General features: G+C 41.7%; 1 protein-coding gene across 2 annotated transcripts in view; it reads left to right on the top strand.

Moving 5' to 3' along the window:
• Positions 1 to 20,100, top strand: part of UBE4B (ubiquitination factor E4B) — a 49,267-nt gene that overhangs the window by 11,950 nt on the left and 17,217 nt on the right. The window contains exons 3-8 of one of the 2 annotated variants that reach the window (XM_075280014.1): positions 10,296 to 10,431; positions 10,939 to 11,026; positions 11,310 to 11,454; positions 11,609 to 11,834; positions 13,831 to 14,181; positions 16,688 to 16,801. In XM_075280014.1, coding sequence (XP_075136115.1) covers positions 10,296 to 10,431; positions 10,939 to 11,026; positions 11,310 to 11,454; positions 11,609 to 11,834; positions 13,831 to 14,181; positions 16,688 to 16,801 — 1,060 coding nt within the window. The remainder of the gene's footprint in view (positions 1 to 10,295; positions 10,432 to 10,938; positions 11,027 to 11,309; positions 11,455 to 11,608; positions 11,835 to 13,830; positions 14,182 to 16,687; positions 16,802 to 20,100) is intronic. The other variant, XM_075280015.1, reaches the window with a different exon arrangement.

The raw sequence follows: 20,100 nt of genomic DNA, 5'->3' as shown, positions 1-20,100 counted from the left end.
AACACAACTGGCTGCGGCAGGTAGGGAATATATAAGCTGTGCGAGCGAATATCAGGGGACACCCCAGATTTACAGCTTATGAGCGAAAAAACACCAGAAGTGACCCCCAAAGTGACCCCCAGAGTGACTCCCCCAATCATAGGAGCTACTGGGACATAGTAGGGAATTTGGTGTCTGCAATGTTCTCCGCACAGCTTATATATTCCCTCTTCGCCATCCGCTGTGCAGTCACGTCTGGGATACTAATACTCACTACACCCCCTGATAAATTCTTTGAGGGGTGCAGTTTTCAAAATGGGGTCACTCCTTTGGGGAATCCACTTTTCTGGTACCTTACAGGCTCTACAAACATGACATGGCGTCCAGATACCAAACATCAAAATCTGTACTCCAAAAGCCGCATCGCGCTCCTTCGCTTCTGCGCCCTGCTGTGCGCCCAAACTGCAGTTTATGACACATGTATGACACTGGTGTACCCGTTATATCGGACGTAATGTCATATGTGGGTATAAACTGATATTGGGGCACAGCTGGACGCAAAAGGGAAGAAGGGTTATTGGGTTTTTGGAGCACAGACGGTTTGGTTTTTGGATGCCATGACACTTTTGTAGATCTGAAACGCCAGTAAAGTGGAATCCCCTGATATGTGACCTTATTTTGGAAACTACACCCCTGAAGGATTTCTCCAGGGGTACAGAGAGCATTTTTAACCCCCAAGTGTTGCTATAACTTATTATCCATAAATGAATACGAAGCTGATTGTGAGAGGTGAAAATGACAATTTTTCCAGGAATACGTCATTTCAGTGCGTAATATGTTGTGCCCGCCTTGTATCAGAGATGAACGCTCTAAAAGCTGTTGTGCCCGGGATACCCGCTTACCAGTTTTTGGAGTGTCTCTGCTGACATAAGTTGGGCACAACATATCGGGCACTAAAATGGCGAATCTCTGGAAATTTTTCATTTTTAACTCCTCATTATCAGCTGTGATTTCATTTCTGGAAACTAAATAAATGCAACACTCAAGGGTGAAAAATGCTCGCTACACCACTTGATAAATCCCATGAGTGGGCTAGTGTCCAAAATGGGGTGACATGTCTGCGGATTCCACTTTATTGGCAATTCAGGGGCTTTGCAAAAGTGGCATGGTGTCCTAAAACCAAACTGTGCTCCAAAAACCAAAATAGCGCTCCTTCCCTTCTGTGCCCGGCTGTGCCCAAACAGCCATTTATACCCACATATGGCATTAAGTCCGTTATCCGGGGTACACCAGTGTCATACATGTGGGCATACACCGCTATTTGGGTACCCAGCAGGGCGCAGATGTGAAGGAGTGATATGTGCTTTTGGAGTGCAGATTTATATTCTTTGTTTTTGGACACCACGTCACATTTGCAGAGGCCCTAAAATTGTCCCTACAAAATGGGGTCACTTCTTGGTGAATTCCAGTTTACTGTCACCTGTGTAGTTTCTAAAATGGGGTCACAATGGGGGGTTTCCATTGTATTGATACTTTAGGGGCTCAGCTAATGCGACATGACACCTGAGAACTATTCCAGCCACATCTGCTTTCTAAAAGCCAAATAGCGCTCTTTCCATTCTGAGCCCCACCGTATACCCATACAGCAGATTATGGCCACATATGGGGTATTGCCGTGTTAAGAAGAAATTGTGTAACAAACTCTGGGAGGCTTTTAATTCTTCAGCTACTTGCAAAATTAAAAATATGGCGCTAAATGGACGATTAATTGGAAAAAAAAAAGTAATTTTTCATTTTTACGTCCCATTGTTAATAAAATCTGTGAATCAGCTGTGTGGCCAAAATGCTCACCAAACCCCTAGATAAATTCTATGAGGGGTGTAGTTTCCAAAATGGGGTCACTTTTAGGGGGTTTCCACTTTATTGGTACACTAGGGGCTCTGCAAATGCGACATGGCACCTGAAAAATATTCCAGCAAAATCTGCCCTTCAAAAGCCAAATAGCGCTCTTTCCATTCTGAGCCCCGCCATGTTCCCATACAGTAGATTATGACCACATATGGGGCATTTCTGTGTTCAGGAGAAATTGTGTAACGAACTTTAGGGAGCTTTTTTTCCTTTATCCTCTTGTGAAAATGAAAAATTTGGGGCTAAATTGACAGTTTGTTGGAAAAAAAAGTAAATTTTCATTTTCATGTCCCAATGTTAATAAAATCTGTGAAACAGCTGTAGGGTCAAAATGCTCACTCTACCCTTTGATATGTTTTGTGGGGGGTGTAGTTTCCAAAATGGGGTCACTTTTAGGGGGTTTCCACTGTATTGGTTCTCTAGGGGCTCTGCAAATGCGACATGGCACCTAAAAATTATTCCAGTAAAATCTGCCATCCAAAAGCAAAATAGCGCTCCTTCCATTCTGAGCCCCGCCATGTTCCCATACAGCAGAATATGGCCACATATGGGGTATTGCCGTGTTCAGGATAAATTGTTTAACAAACTTTGGGGGGCTTTTACTCCTTTAACCCCTTGTGAAAATGAAAACTTTGGGGATAAAGTGACATTTTAGTAATTTTTCTTTTACACATTCCAATGTTAGTAAAATCTGTGAAACAACTGTACGGTCTAAATGCTCACTATACGCCTTGATGAATTCCGTGAGGGGTGTAGATTCTAAAATGGGGTCACTTTTGGGGGGTTTCCATTGTTTTGGTACGCTAAGGGCTCTGCAAATGTGACATGGTGCCTGAAAATTATTCCAGCAAAATATTCTGTTCAAACACCCAGTGTCACTCCTTCCCTTTCGTGCACTGCCGTGTGCCCAAAAATCAGTTTACACCCACATGTGGGGTATTTCTGTGCACGGGAGAAATTGCATAACAAAATGTGAGATGCATTTTCTCCTTTAACCCTTTGTGAATGTGTTAATTTTAGGTCTAAATGAATGTATTAGTGAAAAAAAATGAAATGTCTAAATTTGACCTCCATATTATTTTTATTCTTATGAAATGCTTAAAGGGTTAACAAACATCCCAAATGCTGTTTTGAATAATTTGAGGGGTGTAGTTTTGAAAATGGGGTGATTTATAGGGGTTTCTGTTATATAGGCCTTTATAATTCCTTTCAGAACTGAAGTGTTCCCTAAAAAATTAGTTTGAGGAATTTTCTTGTAAATCTGGAAAATCGCTGTTACACTTGTAAGCCTTGTAACATCCAAAATGAATTAAAAGACGATCAAAAGATGATGCCGATATAAAGCAGAGATATGGGAGATAATATTTATTCATGTATTTGGATGGTATGACTATCTGCCTGAAAAGCAGAGAATTTCACATTTTGAAAATTGCAATTTTTTCCAAATTTCCATCAAATTTGCTAGTTTTTTTTATAAATAAATACAAAAATATTGATTAGTGTTTACCACTAACATGAAGTATAATGTGTTACGAAAAAACAATTTCAAAATCACTTGTGTAAGTTAAAGCGTCTCAAAGTTATTGCCATTTAAAGTGACAAATGTCAGTTTTGAAAAAAGAGGCCCGGTCCTTAATGTACTTCTGGGCCTGGTCCTTAACCGGTTAAAAAAGAATGTGACCCCCAAACTCCCGTCTTCAAAATCGGACCCCTTGCTTGCTCCTTTCTGACACTGTCCACCTAACAGTACAAAGGCTAACACCAGGCACCAAAACTAACTGCATTAATTGCTGAGCAATGAGGAAGGCTTGAGACAGAATTCCAGCTGCACTGGAACCAATAGACCGGTGCTTATTAACAGATGCAGGGGATAATCATACACATTAGGGAGAGTGTGTGCCTACATAGGCGTACGGAAACTTACAAGTCATTCCTGTTCCGCTAGGGATTCTGGGTAAAAAATATGCAAATCTATTCTCCAGTATGTAGTTAGAACAGTGCCTCAATATGCTGCCCTCTAGGGACAGCCCCCTTAACATCATGCATGACTCAGTTAATAAGCCTACTGACATGATGCGGGGTTTATTACCAAATTAGTATTTATTGATTTCAAATTTTACTATTCCAAAAGGAACAGATTCCCAGCTATGGACAGCGCTGTTTTGGTCTTTTGGACCTCCTCAGCATAGCGCAGGGATACTAATTTGGCAGCGTGAGAGACTATAGACCAGGGTCAGGGGATAGAACTGGGGTTGGCTCTCTAGACTCTTGCATTGACAAAGTCTGTAACTGTCCAATATAGTAAACTAAAGAGCTTATAAAGTGTATTTGCCTATTTCTATTTTCTGTTCCTGTCTCCCAAGGTTGTTACATACTTATATTAACATTTTATTATTTTCTAATAGTCATTATTTGCCTCCCATTCTCACCGATCTTCAGGCTAAAGTCATTTTATAAACGTGGTCATGTGCTCTGCTCTCAGAGAAGGACCAAGTATAGAAATGGATGTTCCTCTGAGTCGTGTAAACAGAACATCTTGTCCTAGGCCTGCTGTGTATTATACGGTCTCGTGGTCTGGGGCCCTCTCTCTGCTAAACAGCTGTGGAAGTAAAAGCCCAGGTTTAGTCAGATGTTCAGATACATTACGCAGGTCGTCATATTGCAGCTTGTGTAATGTGTTTTTCATGTGATTGGTAGTGTACGTCAGGTCAGAAGGCATTCCAGACATGGTAGACAACTTTTATGTATGACTGACTTAAGTGACTCTGTACATTATAGGTTAGGCTTTATTATGGGACTGGTGACTCCAGTGTCTGCAATACTTCACATAGACACTGGTTCCTAGTAACTACACTGCCACATTCTTTTGTCTGTCACTATGTCTGTTGGCTTTCTACACACAACAAAAACTACAATCCTAATACATAATTGGCACGGGTACATTGACTGAGCACAGTAACCCCATTCATTTCTTACGAAAGGTTGCAAGTTGCGAACAATGGTGGTATTTTTTTTTTTAACAAAATCAAATGGAAAAGCATATCTGAGGGAATGGGAACTAAATGGGCTAGAGTGGAACTGAAATTCTGCCCTATTTGCCTTTAGGAGCAATCAAAATGTAATGTTTCTTAAATGCGGAAAACCAAGTATACTAAGACCATTAAACAAGGGCCAGATAATACTGCCAGACTGATCACAGTACCACAACATCGTAACTAATACCACTGTACAGCTGTACAGTTAGGCTATATACACACAGTGGAGGGACAGACTTCATAGCAGATGACATTGGAGTGTCATCCACCTTCCCCTGACTTCAGTAAGGATTCCAATGCAATTGAGAAGGATAGGACCATCATTGCAATAGAACGGAGTATTAGACACCCCCCCCTCCCCCCATATGGGAGAGACTCTGCTTGAAAGCTTGATCATGTGCATGAGGCCTTACTGAATAAAATTACTTGACAATATGGTGACAAATATCAGGAGACGCTCACAAATAACATCTCTCATTGAGTCCTGTTTCCCTGTTCTCTTAGCAGAAGTGTTGATACGGTTGGATATAGTTGTGTGTCCAACCTAGAAGTCTACCAAGTTGATCCAGCAAAATGTAAGGGAATACTCTGAGGCCACATCAGAGGGGGAAAAAAACCCCAGCAAATATGGCACTTGGGCTGAATCTCTGGATCAACATCCTAGCCGAAAAATTGTAGTTCCCATAGCCTGTGATATTTTTCCTGTCAAAAAAAAAAAAAAAAGGTAGGAATGTTTTAAAAGAGAAGAAATAGAGACAAAGCTGAGCGGCACATAGCGTGACACTGTATAGATATACACGGATTCCAAAGGTGTGATGAGAAATGAGGTACCTAATTTACACAGGTAAATGGTATACACCGTGCTAGGAGGGACTGTAACGGACAGGCGGAGAATCTTGAAAACAAAGCTGACTGTCTACACTTCACAATGTTAAGGTCGGCCCCACACCTGGCTCAGTTGTGAAAAGTCACGACTGCTATGAAGACCATAGCAGTCACACCAATAGTAGATGAAGCTGCAGGACCCCTCAGCGGCGGCTCCGGTGGAGAGTGGATACACCAGCGCTTCTTGAAGAAATGTTGAATTTCATTGAAGGCTCATAGCACACAATGCATTTCGGAGACATATCTCCTTTCTCAAGTGTTATGAGACAAGATCTTGTTGCCCCCTCCCTTTCCCTTCGCCTTCCCCTTCCTTCTTAAACAGACTCTGATTTCTGAATGTATTCTGCTAAAGTGTCTGCTCTGCATGAGGACACAACAATGGTGCTTAGTGGTCATGCTTGAACTAAGTACATAAGATACTGGCCGAAAGTCTGCATGAGCTGGTGTGCCTGTTCAGTTCTCCGAAGGGAACCTGTCTTACTGAGAACACAGAGAGACCTATAGGCAGCATGTTATAGAGCAGAAGGGACTGAGCAGATGGATGTATAGGTTTGTGAGAAAAGATTGGCTAGATAAGTGTTCTAAGTACTAAGTATACCTAAGTAAATCCCACTGCTTGCTCCCAAATTTTTGCCATGACTTGCTAGATTTGCCTTTGTAGGGGTTTTGGAAAGCTGGGTAGCAAAGCCTGTAAAGCTGTAATAGGGAAACTGAATACTACATTTACAGAAAGGAATCCCACTCCATATCACATAATTGTGCCATGTTAGGTCACTCCTTTTTGGTGTCCTGAGAAAGCTGGGTAGCATTCCAGGTAACGCTTTATTGGGGACTGCTGAGTATTGAATATAGTAATATAATTATGTAAGAGATTGCCAGATTTGCCTTTCAGGGTTCTGGGAAGCTGAGTAATATACTAGGTACTGTTCCAATAGGGACTGCTAAGTACTGAATATGCCATAGACTTGAACTATCAGGGGGGCGTTCCTCACAGACCAGCAATGACTGTAGGCTATATGGCTAAGCCCCACCCCCTCCTAAACTTCCTGTGATGTCATGTTTGTGTCGCTCTGAAGTCAGTAATGGTACTGTACAGAGGCAGGAAGTGTTGTCTGCTTAAACTATATCTGCAAGATTTCTTCTAAACTGCTCAGAGCTGCAGGGTTTAGTGTACCTTTTAAAATACAGGCAGCGACATAGAAAATAGGGGGGGAAGGGGATGGAATCTTAAATATTTTAACATATACACTTGGTTAAAAAAAATTTTTTTGACTTGGGGCCACACGGTGGCTTGGTGGTTAGCACTGCAGCCTTGCTGCGCTGGAGTCCTCGTGTTCAAATCCCACCAAGGGCATAAAACCATCTGCAAGGAGTTTGTATGTTCTCCCAGTGTTTGCATGGATTTCCATCCCATATTCCAAAAAAGTCATACTGATAGGGGAAAATATACATTGTGAGCTCTATGTGGGGCTCACAATCTACATTTAAAAAAATAAATAAATTTGACTTCACATCCCTTTTTAAGGTAAAGCCAGATTTCATTTGACCTGTATGTTCCTGAAGTACAGTTCCTAACCGCTCTGCAGACAATTCCTTTCCTGTCACTAGTTCTAGTGAATGGGACTGACTGCCGTTTGCTACAGAGCAGAGTGACCGGGCGTGCTGCTGGGCAGAGCTATTGGTGTGCCAGAGATCAGACCCCTGCCTATCCTAATATGAGACTATTGATATGCCATTGCATTATAAGACTGGAAACCGTCTCCAGCAGTGACAAGTGGACTGAGCGGTCAGTGCAGCTTAGTCTCCCAGCCATGTATTCCCAACACAGATGCCGCATTAACTTTATAAATAGGCCATCAATCTGGTTTTATACAACTCTTGTAAATCCTCCTGCTATTTAGAGAATGCAGCTCTAATATCCAGGAGCCTGCTTTGTATGTGTTCTGCAGATCACTGTGCTTACGGCTGACAAATTCATTGATTCCTTTGTGGCAAGTTGAGTTGTATGGCGCTAGCTCTATGTAAATATAGCTTAGAGTTGTGGTATGATATGGATGACTCCACTGCAATCCTTCAGTTTTTGATAGTTGCAGGCAGCCAAATGTCCAAATGATATTGTATGGCTGCTTTTGCTCTTGAGCAGAGGTACCACCTTTTTGACAATTACAAACTATGAAAGTGCACATGAATGGGGATTGTTCTAATAAGATGGTCCCTTTAGGCCAGTGGCTTGCAATCTGTGGTACATGTATCCCAGTTGGTAGGATGTACACAGTGGTGCGTGCTGTGGCTGAGAACAGATACCCTGGAAGTGACAGATTTGCTCAGGTTCTGAGTCTCCTGAGAGACTATTGCCACCCACTATGTTCAGATACTGAGGCAGAGTGACCGCCAAGCAGAGGTAAATGTCAAAGACTTCAGATCAGGGAGTCGGAGGGTAGTCTGTGCTGGATTTTCTTGGCACACTATGCTTGCCAGTTTTTCTTCCCCACTTGATATCAGGAACCGGATCTGTCACATGTCCCCATGGTGTCTGTTGAGGGTATTTTTTCATAAGGGGGTACTTGGTTTGAAAAGGATGAGAAATACTGCTTTAGGCTTTGCCACATGAACTAGTGTGCAGCTTTTGTCTTTTTAATTCATCTGAAGGTCTCTACTTGCTGTCAGTGAATAAGACCCTACTTGTCATGTTTCTTTAAATCCTCCCCTGATGGAGTTGAGGTGGTCATATACCCCCTCCCTTTCTGTTCTTCTGCTGTGTGCAGTTGTCATCTCTGTGTATGTCTTACTGATTTATTATTGGTCATGGACCTGCACTACTGCGGTAGTAACTAGACTGCAAAACAAGACATTCCACATTAACTTGTGTCTACTTGAATAAGCGTCTATGGTTCTTCAGATGAAGAATCCTTAAACGACCTATGAAGTTTCCTTGACATAAGTAATTTTAATTTCCACTAAGCTTTTGTGTTTGTATTGCAGAAATTGGAAAGATATAATCAGGACTAGCATATAGTGCAGCGGTCATGACATTCCCTATGCCTGCGGTGGATGTGATTAATTCATGACTAGGGGCACAACTTGTCATAAATGACATGCGTCCTCCTGCAGACTGTGCACCTAGATTGATAACAGGCTACATCATATAGGCATTCAGAGCTGTAGCTAGGCTCTGGTCACTTTCCTAATTCTGTGTCCAAATACATAAGTGTGTTGTTGATGCCTCCCACCACCCCAGCTACGCCACTGTAGGCGTTAATAGAGAGTTGGCTCTACAAGATTTCGAGTGTGCTTATTAGCATCCAAAGTGAGGTCAGAGGCTAATGTTGAATGAGTGGGCTGGCGCACAATCTACAGACCCACCCAACATCCCTTTATGGAGTTTGCTTTGTGCACAGGGGCAAACTGGACCCGCAAAGTTGGAATTATACAGTTGTCCAATATGTCTTGGTATGCTGCAGCAATTAAAAAATAGATATTCTGACTTATTTGTTTTAGGCCCCTTGCACACGACTGTCTATTAGCTAAGTGTGCTATCTGGGTTTTTACTCGGATAGTACACTGACCAATTAATTTATGTTGGCCCATGCACATGACCGTGTATTACAACAGTCCGGGGGCAAAACTAAGGAAAGGTCTTCTTCCTGTTTGAGGATTGCAGAAGCCTGGCTGCAAAACCATTCATTGAATGAATGGAGTCGTGGAATCATGGTCAGTGCCGGCCATACCATTCAGTTACAACCAGCAGCATGTACACAGTAGTGTGTGAGGGGTTTCAAGATGTAATAGTGCTGCTATATGGGTCCATAACACTCAATAAAACATTACTTATCTCTCCCTGGTCCTTTTTCAGCAGGGATAGGTTCAGTTTTCTGTATACAGTCCTCCTAGCTGACATCCTATTTGTGCTTTGTAACCTCTGCAGCCAGTCACAGACCTCAGCGGTGACTTCTGTACAACCTATCGAAGATTTCCCTTCCTTGGAACTATGCGCTGCTCTGTCCAACATTTGGCATTGAGCTTGGTGTTGTAAGGCTTGCACTTGCCGATGGCAAGAGAGGTTTGGAGCTCTGCAGACTTATTAAGCCTAGTGTTTCCTACATCAGTCTTAATCATTTTCTTTACTGCAGTGAGATGGGTCAGAATTGGGGCGCATGAGTTTGTCATGTAATCTCTTGGAGGGAAGACTAAATGACCTAGTTTGACCAAATTCCTCTACATATAGAGTATGGCATCCCTCAGTTTTTTTGTACCAGGGGGTTCTATTGGCAGTGTTTTATGTTGCATCTTGTATGCTGCAGTATATTTGCCAGATGTTGCATAGTGCATGAACAGAATTTTTAATAGACCCTTTCATATAGTGTGAGAATGCTTCCTCTGTATGATCAAAATACTAAGATGTATGTATTGTTTGGTAAAGAAAAAAAAAAGGGGGGGGGGAGTATTGATTTTTCTGTTGTCAAACTAATATTAACCTTTGTCTTCCAGGGGTGCCCCATCGAAGTCAGAGCAGTGAAGGTGTCAGTTCGCTCAGCAGTTCCCCATCCAATAGCCTCGAAACACAGTCCCAGTCCCTCTCTCGTTCTCAGAGCATGGACATCGACAGCGTTGCATGTGAAAAGAGGTAAAGGAGGTTTTTCTAAGGAGGCTTGCTTTTTACGTTGTTATAATCTGTATTTTTGACTCCACTGCTTTCAAAAAGTTGGAAATGAAAGTCCTTGTCATGTGATATCCAATCACTTCTATGAGTGGGGTTTAAGCTCTGTGATATATCCCAGTCCTAATAATAAATGGTACTTAAAGGGGTTTTCTGGTCCCAAAATTGAATTTTCATACTGACTGGATAGGTCATCAGTAAATGATCTGTCGGGTTCTGACAACTGGACCTCACACAGATAGTATGTTTTAGTAGCCACTTGATGCAGGAAGCTGCAAGTGGATGAGCGTAATGTGCAGCATCGCTTCTATTCAAGAAGTCCTACATCTGAGCAAGATCAATTGTAGGTTTCTGTGTTTTGCGAGATCATATTATGAAATTTATCTCTAACTATAGCTCAAACTTTGCTTTATTGGTATTAATGTATTTGACCTCTATCGGAGAAGGACTTAATTTACATTTCTTGATTTCCAGCATATCCCAGGTGGATGTGGACTCAGGGATTGAGAACATGGAGGTGGATGAGAGTGATCGCAGGGAGAAGAGAAGCCTTACTGATAAGGTAATACCATGTATCTGTGGAAGAACCCTTGCAGTTGGCATCCAGAAAGTTGCTGCTGGTTGAATTGTTGGACACTGTAGTTACAAATACTACAGATATTTTTCACGTGGATTTTCAGTTTTGCAGCATTCTCATGCCACATAATTTCAGCTCTGGTTTCACCACTTTCAATGTAGCAGGAGTGAATTTCACAGGGACTCCACCTTAGAATCTCCATGTATTGCTATGGATTTGCAACAAGTGTGGTCTTACCCTTACTGTATATGCCTCCTTTGTATTGCAGGAATCCTCTTCAGGATCTGAGGTGTCTGAAGAACAGTCACTGCAGCTGGTCTGCAAGATCTTCAGAGTATCTTGGAAAGACAGAGACAGGGATGTCGTTTTCCTGAGGGGCCTTTCTGCTCAGTTTAGGCAAAATCCTAAAGAAGGTATTTATTATGTGCTTGAAAATAAACCACAACATGAAACAGCATGCATCACACTTCCACAATGAACTTTAACTAACTTTGTGAAGTTGCTTTTATAACTAGCTGACTTTCATTTTTGCTTCCAGTTTTGTCATTTTTGCTACTTTTTCTACAGTTTACTCCAATTTCAAAGACTTGATTGGGCAGATTTTAATGGAAGTCTTGATGATGTCCACACAGTCTAAAGACGACAACCCATTTGCCAGCTTGACCGCCACATCACAGCCAATTGCTACTTCACGAATCCCAGAGAAGACTTTATTGCTCAACTCTGGGTCAACGCCTGGCACTAGTCCTATGTTCTGTAACTCTGGATCCTTTGGTGCCAGCTCACTATCAAGGCAAGTGAAGTCCACCTTTTATTTGGCCTAAAGTAGTGTGATCTCACTACCAAAATTACCTGTGATTTTATTACAGAAAATGGCAGAATATCATATCTGCCAAGTAGTATAATAAAAGATCTGTAGCTGCTTCTTTTTTTTTTTTTTTTCTCTTTATTAATTCTTCGGAATTATTTTATGGGGAATACAATTATGTACTGAAACATAACTTTAAAGGGAACCTGTCTGGTTGATTTGAGAAACTAAACTCCTAGTCTATAGACCAATGAGTGGTTTAGTGTCCCAAGTCGCGCTGTTATAAATCCATCCGTGTCCACACTTTAAACAAAACGAAAACCTTTTATACATACTTAGAGATGAGTCTCATTGGACTCTCCTGTGGTGCCCTCAGCCCCGGCACAGGTCTTCAGTGAAGCTGATGATGTATACCTCGAATTCGCTGCCCAAGTGCAGGAGGTACGGGGGCATGTGCACTGAACCCGAGGTGTACTACAGGTAGTCCTCGACTTACGTTGATCCGTTCTTACGCAGTATCGTAAACTGAATTTCGACGGAAGTCGGGAACATGCGTAACTGTACCATATGACTCCGCGTAGGAACAGATCAATGTGATTTGGTGTGCAGCGGCTCGGAACCGAGGAAGACTGTACCATATACAGTACAGTACAGCCTTCCTCAGTTCCGAGGAATTGGCCAGTGTACAGTATTCGGCCAATCAACGCTGGTTCTGCCAGAAGCTCGTCTGTGAGTAGGCGGAGTCTACGATAGGTCCACAGCAGTCTCCGTTGTGGTCTGATATTAGACTCTGCCTCCTGGCCATCGTTGATTGGCAGAATGCTGTACACTGGCCAATCAACGCTGGTCAGTTTATTCCTATGAGAAAAAGTAAGCTCCCTCGTAACAGCAAGCTGCCAGCACTCCCGACTAGCAAGGACCTACTCGCTCATCTCTAGTCGTAACCACGAAACGTCGTAAACCGAGACCGTCGTAACCCGAGGACTACCTGTACTCTGGCTTCAGTGAACAATTGTGCCAATGCAAGGAATGACAGGTTGAGTATAAAGTGTCTTTATTTCTATTGTGGGCACAAATGACTTTAACACTTCAATTTGGGAGATTAAACACCTGGTCCATACAGACGTGGGTGATTTTTGTGCCCCAAATCACCTTGACAGGTTCCCTTTAGTATGGGAAATATGGTAATTGCACGTATTTGTTTGTTTTTGTTTTGTTTTTTAGTACCCTGGCTCTACTTAAAACTTCCTATATGGCATTCTCATTGCCTTAAAGAAAACCTGGCTCCTTTTCTTCCATATTAGAAAATACTTGCATGGATATTTGACTAGATCTCACGGTTGTGTGATTTCTGTTATTTTGCCTGGAAATGTAGGAGTTAGTGGACAACTGTGTGCTACCATATACTTTGACATTGAAGTGTGTTCAGCCTATCATACTGTGGCGCAACATATCCCACTAGCAAGTATAATGGTAATACCCAGTTGCTAATGTATTCAGACATTTTCAGGAGGAATAAAAGAATTAGCTATTGTGGTGTGTAGTGCATTTACTTCACATTTAATCAGATCTTGGAGGTTTTCATCTGGGTTTCCACGTGTTTTTTTTTTTTTTTGTTTTTTTTTGCTGGTTCCCTAACCAAGACAGAGTGGATTGAATTAAAGAGCAGCAGCAACTGCAGTATATACTTTCTCTCCTGTTGTATGGTCCATGCTTGGTTGTCAATTCACAAACCACAAAGGTCTGATTGTGAAAATAAGTGGATTAGTTTGCTACTGTTCTGAGAACCTATCACTGCATTACCTAGAAATGAGTAGTGTGCGTTTGTTTTGTGTTTTTCAACCCATGAACCAGAATATTTTGTTAGTCTTATAAACTGTTATCCCCCTGCTGTATACAGATTTATTTATTCATTTTCCTGCTTTCATTTCTCTTGTCTAAATGTTGTTGTTTTACTTCATATTTTTCTTTCTTTATCCAGTCTTTATAATGCTAGTCCAGTTCATACTACCACTGTGCCAGAACCCCAGTCACCCTTGCCCCCTGTTTCTAGTCCCCAGCCGTGCAGCGCTGGGCAGTCTTTGACCGTACCATCAAGCCCATCATTGGGACATGCATCATCACCACGTTATCGACCTTACACGGTCACCCATTCAGGACCCATGCCCATTCCTTCCAGTCCAAGGTCTTCTAGCTTCTCCCCTGTCTTGCACCTGTCTCCCAGCCCTCGTACCTTGTCCAGCAGTCCTCGTGCAGTGCCCACCAGCTCACAAAGACGGAGGTCTTTGGTATCTCCCAGAATGTCTCCAAGGCAAAACCGGATACCTCCTAGGTATTTTCTCTGCAGGTTGTGGGTTTGTGCATGATTTCTGTATGTTGTGGGTGTTTCCTTTACATTACTCACCTTTTTCTCTGCATGTGTATTGAAATATCATACTGTCTTGTTTGAGAAATGTATTTTTACCTGTTAAGGCCATATGACTCTCCATATCATCCTTTTAATAAGGCAAGGACACTGCAAGGTGTTCTATAGACTCTCTAGTTTGTTTGCACCCTTTTTTTTTTTTTTTTTTTTTTTTTTTTTTTTTTTTTGTATTGGTGGATTGGAAACCTTATGGAAAACATCAATCTAAAGAGCTATAACGCTGCACTATTTTCAAATGTCTTTGCCCCTTTTGACTGTAAGGGAACGCTCACACTACTGTCATTTGTCCGACAGGTAGTGTCCGCTGCTAGTTTCCGTTCAAAATCTCGCACGGACATTAGCAACAGACACTAGCTGTGTCCGTGACACTTTTCATACATTTAAATGGCGATCGGGTGCGTTCTTTTGCACTCTGTGCCTGTCCTTAACTGTCCGTTTGTAAAGATGTCCGACTTTTCAAGCGGACAGAAAAAACCTACATGTCGGGCTTTGCTGTCCGCTTGAAAAGTCGGACATCTTTACAAACGGACAGCTAAGGACAGGCATGGAGTGCAAAAGAACGCACCCGATCGCCATTTAAATGAATGAAAACTGTCACTGACACAGCTAGTGTCCGCTCCTAATGTCCGTGCGAGATTTTGAATGGACACTAGCAGCGGACACTACCTGTCGGACAATGACGGTAGTGTGAACGCCCCCTAAGAGGATGCTACGTTCTATCAGTCTCCATAATATAGGGTTGTTGGAAGTACAAAGATAATTCTGGGGGGTAGTATTTTCACTTCTTTTCTCCTTACTGTATCAGCAATCTATTCAGTTAATGAACTAGCCACAATACTGGAGGTATCAGAGTACTGCACTACTGACACTCCTTATGGCGGGTTCACACCTGTGCCCAGTCTCCACTTTCAGGTTTCCATCTTCTGTCGGACGGGAGATGGAAACCGGCAGTCAATTTTCAAATCCATTCTTTTGAATGGGTTTGCAAAGTGTCCGTCCATGAGCGCTCGTGAGCGTCTTTCGCCTCTCCATAGCGAAACTTTTTTTTTTTTTACCGGACACCGAGTCGGACATGCAGGACTTTGTGTCCGGTTAAAAAAAAAACAACCAAAAAACTGTTTTGCTGCGGAGACCAGAAGATGTTCACAGGAGGATACTGTCTGCCGGGTTTCCATCTCCTGTCGGCAGAAGACTGAAACCCACAAAGTGGAGACCATGCGCAGATGTGAACCTGCCCTCACTTGTCAGAAAAGTCCCTTCATATTAGATTGAATATCCAACTCCCAAACGTTGTCACCCCCTGCTTTAGGCTAGGGCCACATGGTGACTTTGGTGGCTGTTCTATGACTTTGGTGTCTCCCTGCAGCTCCTTCACTAATGTATGTCAATGGATTTACATTGTGACCCAGAGGGTACTGAGACTTCTAGTAGCAAAAATATCCAGCATCATACAAGGGTTACACTGACTATTGACTCAGCTATTGGACTACAGCTGCTGTGCATTGAGTTGTGTTCACTGTTGTGGTTGCAGCTGTCACTAAATAGTTAAAAATCAGTCAGTAGCGCTGCAAAAGTCAGTGTAGCTTTGGCTTTAACTTGGAGGGAAACCTGGCAGTAAGCGTTGAATTTCCCCACAGTGCTGCCACAAGGGTACTGACGCATAAGCTATATAGCCATACAAATAAGTGGGCTGTTTCTGTAATGCAATTCCTCCCTCTAATAATCAGAATTCTCTAATGGATTGCATGGAGATGGGTTTTCTATCTCCTCCTTGTAACTAGATTCAGCAGTCTGTCTTGAAGACTTCAATTTAACATGACAAACATCCATGTATAGGATTTGTTGGTCTTTGATTTGGTATAGCCACCCATACAGGCTTTTCCTGGGTATTATGTGAAAGGTTTGTCATGTTTCAGCTGTCTGGACAATAACAGCGAAACAAAACCGCAGTGTGTATATCTTTACACAATACATGACAGCCGCCTGTCGTGTTCGCGACCTCTCTACTTACTGGGGTTTGCTGTTCAGCTCAATGAATGCTGCATGCCATGTGACTGCATTGTATATACAGTAGGCCATGTCATAATAAAATGTGCAGTTCTATAATGTAAATATCCTCATATTACAGTAATACTAACTTGTACTGCAGTGTCTCTTAAGATAAATGTCAATTCTTAAAAAAACTGGCTGACAACCAATATGCTGGTTCTTTCAGTTCTTACAGGATTTGGCACTAGGGTTCCTGGCCTCCTGAATGGTGAAAGTGCCTTATGTAGTGATACAACATTCTTTCCACTACCAAGATAGATGTATAGACTCACACATACTAATGTAACTTGCCCTTATGTTTGGTAATGTTTGCATTACCCTTTCCCCACCCCCACTTATTGACTGTGTTTTCATGTTGTGCTAGTCCGTATGACAACCCTTTGTCCCTCTTCTTCCTCGCCCACACGAATGAGGCTGAGGACAGCGGTGACGAAGAGAGCGATGAAGAGGATGTCTCTAGTATTCACTTTGGGTCCAGGTACTGGCCATGTGGCATGTCAGTGTTCCCAAGCGCTCACTAACACTCACAAATACCAGTTGCCGTGTCTATTCAATGCATTGCAGTTTTTGCACAAGTGGACTTCAATCTGTTAAGTCACTTGATCTGCTGCCACTCATGGCTGCCAAGGTTTGCTATTGCAAGATTCTATGGACCTGCTGTAAAGTATTAGTCTACATAAAGGATTTACAACCATGTCTATGTCTATACATGTGAAAAATACCTTTAAATAAAGGTGAATGCAGTGCGCTGAAATCTTCAACTCTTGGAAAAACTGACATCCAATGTGTATGAGGTCCTACGGGAGCAGTCATAGTTGCTTGGCCCCCAAATCAGCACTAGTTTCTATCCTGTTTCTGGCTCCTATGGGATTGGTTGGTGTCCGTCATTGAAATGGTTTGTTAAGGTCTGGTTTTCTTGCGTGAAATTATAAATTTTTTTAAATTTAATATACCGTATCTATCTATTTTAAACTTAAAAAAGCAAAATCCAAAGCAGATGGGAGATTGCACCTCCCTTTTGGAGATTTCACGGTAAATTCACCATGTCTGAACATGGCCTTATGGCAAATGCTTCTTTTTATTGTCTTAAATTATAGCCAATATTCACAATAATAGCCAGGTAGTAATTATTTACTAAAACAAAATCTATTTGCTTCACTAAAAAGTTTCAGCTTGACAATAGTAAGAACAATTTTTATCATTGCATGTTTTTGCTTTATATAAAATGATGCGATGTATCGTAGAGGAAACAAGGGATAAATCTGAAAATGTTTGTGTTTCTGTATTGTGTACGTTTTGCTGTCCTGTTGAGAATGCAGTGTCTGTTTCATTCATCTAGAATAATATAATTCTCTCAGGTGGGTGTTTATTACCGAATGCAGTTATTGGGTGTTTATAGGTTTATCATAGTGTTCCAATGTTCATGCCTTTAATTGGTTTTCTACTTATAATGGTTTGATAACAAAAATGGGAGTCTCGAAGTGCCCAGTTGAGTGGTAGTGGGAATGTATGTCCAACTCTCCATTCCCTTCTGTGCAACTTACGAACAGGGCTGTGCAGTTAGGACAAAAATTGCATAGCATTGTACATTGTGATCTGTCACATGGAAGTGGATACAGCGCTGACTGCGCATACTCGCCATTGCATCATTCACATAGGGACACCATGTTTTATCGTTACTGTGGGTTCAGGTCTGTGAATAAGGCCTCATGCACACGACTGTTAGTTTTATGTGTCCTAGCCGTGTTTTAGAGTCCTGTAGTAAGTTATAGTGTATTACATTGTAACCTCCTATTCTATATAACTGTTTGATTAGATGCTGGATCTCTCTCTAAATATGATCAATTGCTACCACACCTTTTCCCCTAGTCTATATACAGTAGGTCGCGAGAGGTGAATTTGAGCCAAGGAGAGGAGATCATTAATAATAGTACTAGGTTCTCTTTCCGCTATCATCTTGGCACTGATACACCTACTGTATAATCTAAGCTCCTCCCAGGGGCCTGGATAAGCTTCTGGCCAATCAACCGCTGCCACGTCACACTGACCCATTTATTTCTTTGGCACTGTACACAAGGCCGGGTCCTATTCCTGTCCGTCTTGTGGCCTGTGCTCACTGACCTTAGTTTATAAGGCCATGGAGGTAAGAGTGGCACACAAATGTCGTCCTTGCCGTCATAAGTGGAATAAAAATCCTTTTTATTTATTTTGAACTAACATGGCTATGAAAGAAGCATATATCCAAATGGAAGACAATAATAGTGTTGGTAAACTCCTTATTTACAATATTGGTGAATTTTGTCCATCAACCAAAACAGTATGGAGTTTATTTTTCAAAATGTTTTTCAGTGTTACTATATTGGTGCAAACGCGTAGCTTTTATATTTTTGCGTGCGGGGGAAGAACTGCAGTACTCCATACTGTATATTTATATATACACACATAATGTTACCTGTTTAGTCTGTGCTCGATATGATCATGTGTATATACTGTAGTAATTACAGTATGGGATAGGATGCCACTGGGAGGCAGCGACATGCTATAACCTGCATTTTTTTTTTATTTTTTTTTTAAACCCAGTTCACAGTTAAAAACCTACTGTTGCAGCATGTATGGTCATTTAGGGTTATATTGTCGTAGAGCTCTAAGACTAGCTGCAGTGAAAACCTGTAAAATATGTTAGCATACTCCATATACTGGGCAGTGACTGTGCGGTTTCAGCTGAGTTTCTATTGACTAGAGTGGAGGCTGAGCCAGGCCTCTACACAGTGTATTGTGCTATCTGATTCTAGCTCTGTCCACTGTTTCCGTAACATCTGATAATGATGACCTGTCCTAAAGATAAGTAATTGATATGAATTCTTGGATAACCCTTTTAACTTAAAAACTTGCTGTAGCCTTCACTGGTTGTAGCCCTCTGAATACCGCTATAACTCATAGTTACATAGTAGATGAGGTTGGATGAAGACATCTGTCCATCAAGTCCACCTTATAGCCCTACAATCCCCTATAGTGTTACCGTTCTAAATTGGTAGTTATAAGAATATGATAAAAATTAATCTGCATTCATAATTTTGAAACTGAAAAAAAAGTGGTTCTAGTTGGGGGAACATTTTTAAGTTATGTCTAGTTGGGTGTTTGCACCAGGCAAAATAAATTACCTTATCCTATATGTAGGACACCTTCTGTGTTCTGCGTCATGTACTCATTTAGTATAAGCAGTATTCTGGAACATAACACTCCTTGTCACACATCTCTAGTTATACAAGGCACACTTGCAGCCTGGGACACACTATTTTCTGAAGTTACGGTAGCATAGCTGTGACCTATTTACCTTTTGATACCCAAATTTCCCTTGCTAATCGTCCTCTATATTAGTGGTAGGGGACCTTGGATCTCCAGCTGCTGTGAAACTATAATTCCCACATTCTCCATTTACTTCCATGGGAGTTCCAAGAACAGCAGAGCAAGTATGCATGCTGGGAGTTGTAGTTTTGTAACAGCTGGAGAGCCAAGGTTCCCTACCCCTGCTCTGTATGGTAGTATCTGTATCCTTGCACTATAGTGGAATATGACTAAACCACTGTTTGTACTTTGAATACTAAACCCTAATACACTTGGTGTTTGTTCCGTTATTATATTGTTTTTTTCTGGTAAATGGCTAATACTGTTAACTCTGCAAATTTTGGACCTGTGCACTGGATGTTCCTGGATTAATGCTGGTTGCAGGATTTTATGAAATGTTGCCAAGATTACAAACTAATATTTCTGCTTCCT

This window comes from Leptodactylus fuscus, chromosome 6 (assembly GCF_031893055.1).
Source record: "Leptodactylus fuscus isolate aLepFus1 chromosome 6, aLepFus1.hap2, whole genome shotgun sequence".
Classification (NCBI taxonomy): domain Eukaryota; kingdom Metazoa; phylum Chordata; class Amphibia; order Anura; family Leptodactylidae; genus Leptodactylus; species Leptodactylus fuscus.
Note: the sequence above shows the minus strand (reverse complement) of the source record. Positions and strands in the feature narration are given on the sequence as shown.